A 2,733-nucleotide genomic window follows, 5' to 3' on the forward strand; every position below is an offset into this window, starting at 1 on the left:
ATACACATTCTCTGTCATCCCAGCCTTCTCCCCTCCCAGGTTTCCTCAATAGTTTGTGAACATCTCCAAGTTTCAATGCCTAAAAGGCAATTTTATTTATGTATGTTTCTACACCATCTTTCTATTATTCTCTTAGTTTAACAAGACCACCATTCTCTAAACTAAGTGATGTGAAAATTATCTTGGGTTTCTCTCTCCCCTTACCAAGGCATGAAACTTTTATTTTCTCAATTTCCTTGCTCAATTTCCTGTGCTGAAAATACTTGTTCCATTATGTGTTATGTCTGATCACTGTGTCCTTTTCCCCTCTTTGCTATACTCATATCTTTCTGAAACAATTGCTTGTTTTTCATATTACAGCATGCCGACTACTTAAATCTTAATTGCATGATGAATTTTAAGGCATTTAAAATTTCAGCATACCACACAGCTATTGTCTCTGTGCAGTGAACTACTTACGATAAATTTGTTTGTGCCTAACTTGTTTGACTGTACTAACATTAGAAAGACTAATATGCTGCTTCTGGATTAAAGGTGAGAGTTGCAAATAATAGTTTGATACCTTTTTTTTGCCTTTTAATTTGTTTGAATGACTGAACATTGTATAGCAAATAAAAAAGAAGCAAAAATAGTGTGTTAAGGGTAGTACTAGCTACTGAGTAAAAACATAAATGCTGAATCCATGGCCACCCTTAAGCAAGCTACGCTTTATCTAAGGAATGACCCCTTGAGGTATGTTCTTCTTAAATTATGATACTGTGCCTTAATGTCTAAATTGAGGCAATGCATCCAAGATTACATGAATGTTTTGTTTTGGGGTTTTTTTTAAATAATTCTTGGGAATTTGGAAGAATTTTTACTTAAGAATCAGAAATGTCAGCCTTGTTTTTCAGCAATACCAATTGTGTTATGCTTTTGGAGGTACTGTAATCGTTCTTAAAAACAGTTACACAAGTGCCTGTTTGTTTATTTGTGCCAATCTTGTTAGTCTGGAACGTGCCACTAATGCTGACTTCTTGCTGTAGCTTTAAAATACTTGCCTGTTAATATTGTGAACGTTTGATGCCTGTAGATTGGATGATTGTAAACATTTGAAGTTGGGGGAATGGCTTGTCCCTTTGTTCATGCAGGTCTGTAAGTTCCTGTGCAAGATGAGGCCCTTAAGAGATTTGGGGTTTTTATGAGGCTTCCTCACTAAAGTTCGTATGTGCAATAAATGAGTTAAGTTTGCCAGGTACTTATAAAGCTTCTTCACCGATACAACTGAATGGTTTGGGGTTTTTTTTACCTACCTTCCCATTTTTGAAATGGCTGATATAAATATGGCAGTGAGGGTAGGCACTGACAAAACGATCCATCCAGTGTGGAGTGCTGAGCCTTTGATTCCTGGTGCATGCATGTGTATCAGTCACCTCACTGAGTGTACAGTAAACTGAATTGTAGCAGGGTCAATAGGGAGCCCTACTGTTACATTGTGTGTGATAAATATTTATGCCTCTCCTATGTGTACAGATGCTGTTGTCTTCCTTTGTTGGAAACTTTACAATGTCTTAAATTGTTTTTCAACCCTTGTAACTTCACTGCCACTTGAGGTTTGAAATACTGGAAATTCTTCATTGAGAAGAGATTTCTACCTCTGTAAAAGTATTTTCTTTTAGTGCTAGAACAAACTGAGGAAATGTGACACTTAAAAGGCTAAGTAGATAAACTGGTTCTGATCATTTTCCAAAATATCATCTGTCAGCTTCTTAAAGTTCACAAAAATGTAAAATATGTTCAAGTTTGGAAAAAAAATATGAAAATTCAGTGAGTGCAGTGGGATTAGAAAAGAAATCATTGTAGTCTTTGTGATGACTTGTAAAAGTAGAAGACTAAAGATTTTTAATTTTAAGAACTTCACTCAAAATGGAACATTCACTCAAAATAGAATGTTCACTCAGACATTCACTTAGAAATTGAAGTTTTAACTTGAACATGCTTGACTAGTATACTGTTGAAATCAATAATAGTTGCTGAAAACCAAGTGAAAATCCTGCCTAGAAGAATGAGAGGTCATGTTGTTAGAGCTTCTTGTACCTTTCAGTAAAGGACCGTACCTTTCTGTAGCAAAGCCTTCCTCAGTCTGCATACCTGAATTTGAGAAGACCTTGCATTGCTCTGTTTTTCAAAGATTGCTTAGCAAAGGAAGATAATGGCTTTCTTTTATGTTTTTGTGATAATGTGTGCCTTTGTGGTGCAATTGGATGATTTCATAATTGCAAATTTTAGTATCTGTAATCAACGAAGTAGGGCTGTTCTCATCTCCAAAATGTGATTAAATCTTAAGATCCCTTGAAATCAAAGCTTAAAATTTCCATTGCTTTGCTTTACTTAATTTTTCCATTTGGAAGTGGCTCAGCCCATTCCTTACGATGGACCCTAAGTACACTAGCTCCTGCCTCATGTTTTTTGTAACTGTAAATCCTCCGGGTAGTGGTCTCTTCCGAGGAAGGGAGAAAAGAGCTAAACATCTTGGTACAAATACTAAACAAATAATAGCACTTCTACATGTGTTCTTACAAGTACAGTGGATAAAAATAATACAAAAGGGATCTGTAGGTGTGGATAAAACTGCTTTCTGAGGTAAGGTGCTCAAGAGATTCTTCACAAGCTATGTGTGGACTTAACAATTAAATTCATGTCTCTAGGCTAGACAACAGCAAGCAGAACTGGCGCAGCCGGAATGGCTACACA

At 36.2% G+C, this 2,733-nt stretch overlaps 1 protein-coding gene across 1 annotated transcript in view; it reads left to right on the plus strand.

Annotated features, from left to right (window-relative positions):
- Positions 1-2,733, plus strand: part of DR1 (down-regulator of transcription 1, TBP-binding (negative cofactor 2)) — an 11,091-nt gene that overhangs the window by 6,235 nt on the left and 2,123 nt on the right. Inside the window, 1 exon segment of the mRNA XM_010022895.1 lies at positions 2,688-2,732. Coding sequence (XP_010021197.1) covers positions 2,688-2,732 — 45 coding nt within the window.

This window comes from Nestor notabilis, unplaced genomic scaffold, assembly GCF_000696875.1.
Source record: "Nestor notabilis isolate BGI_N333 unplaced genomic scaffold, ASM69687v1 scaffold25739, whole genome shotgun sequence".
NCBI classification, from domain to species: domain Eukaryota; kingdom Metazoa; phylum Chordata; class Aves; order Psittaciformes; family Psittacidae; genus Nestor; species Nestor notabilis.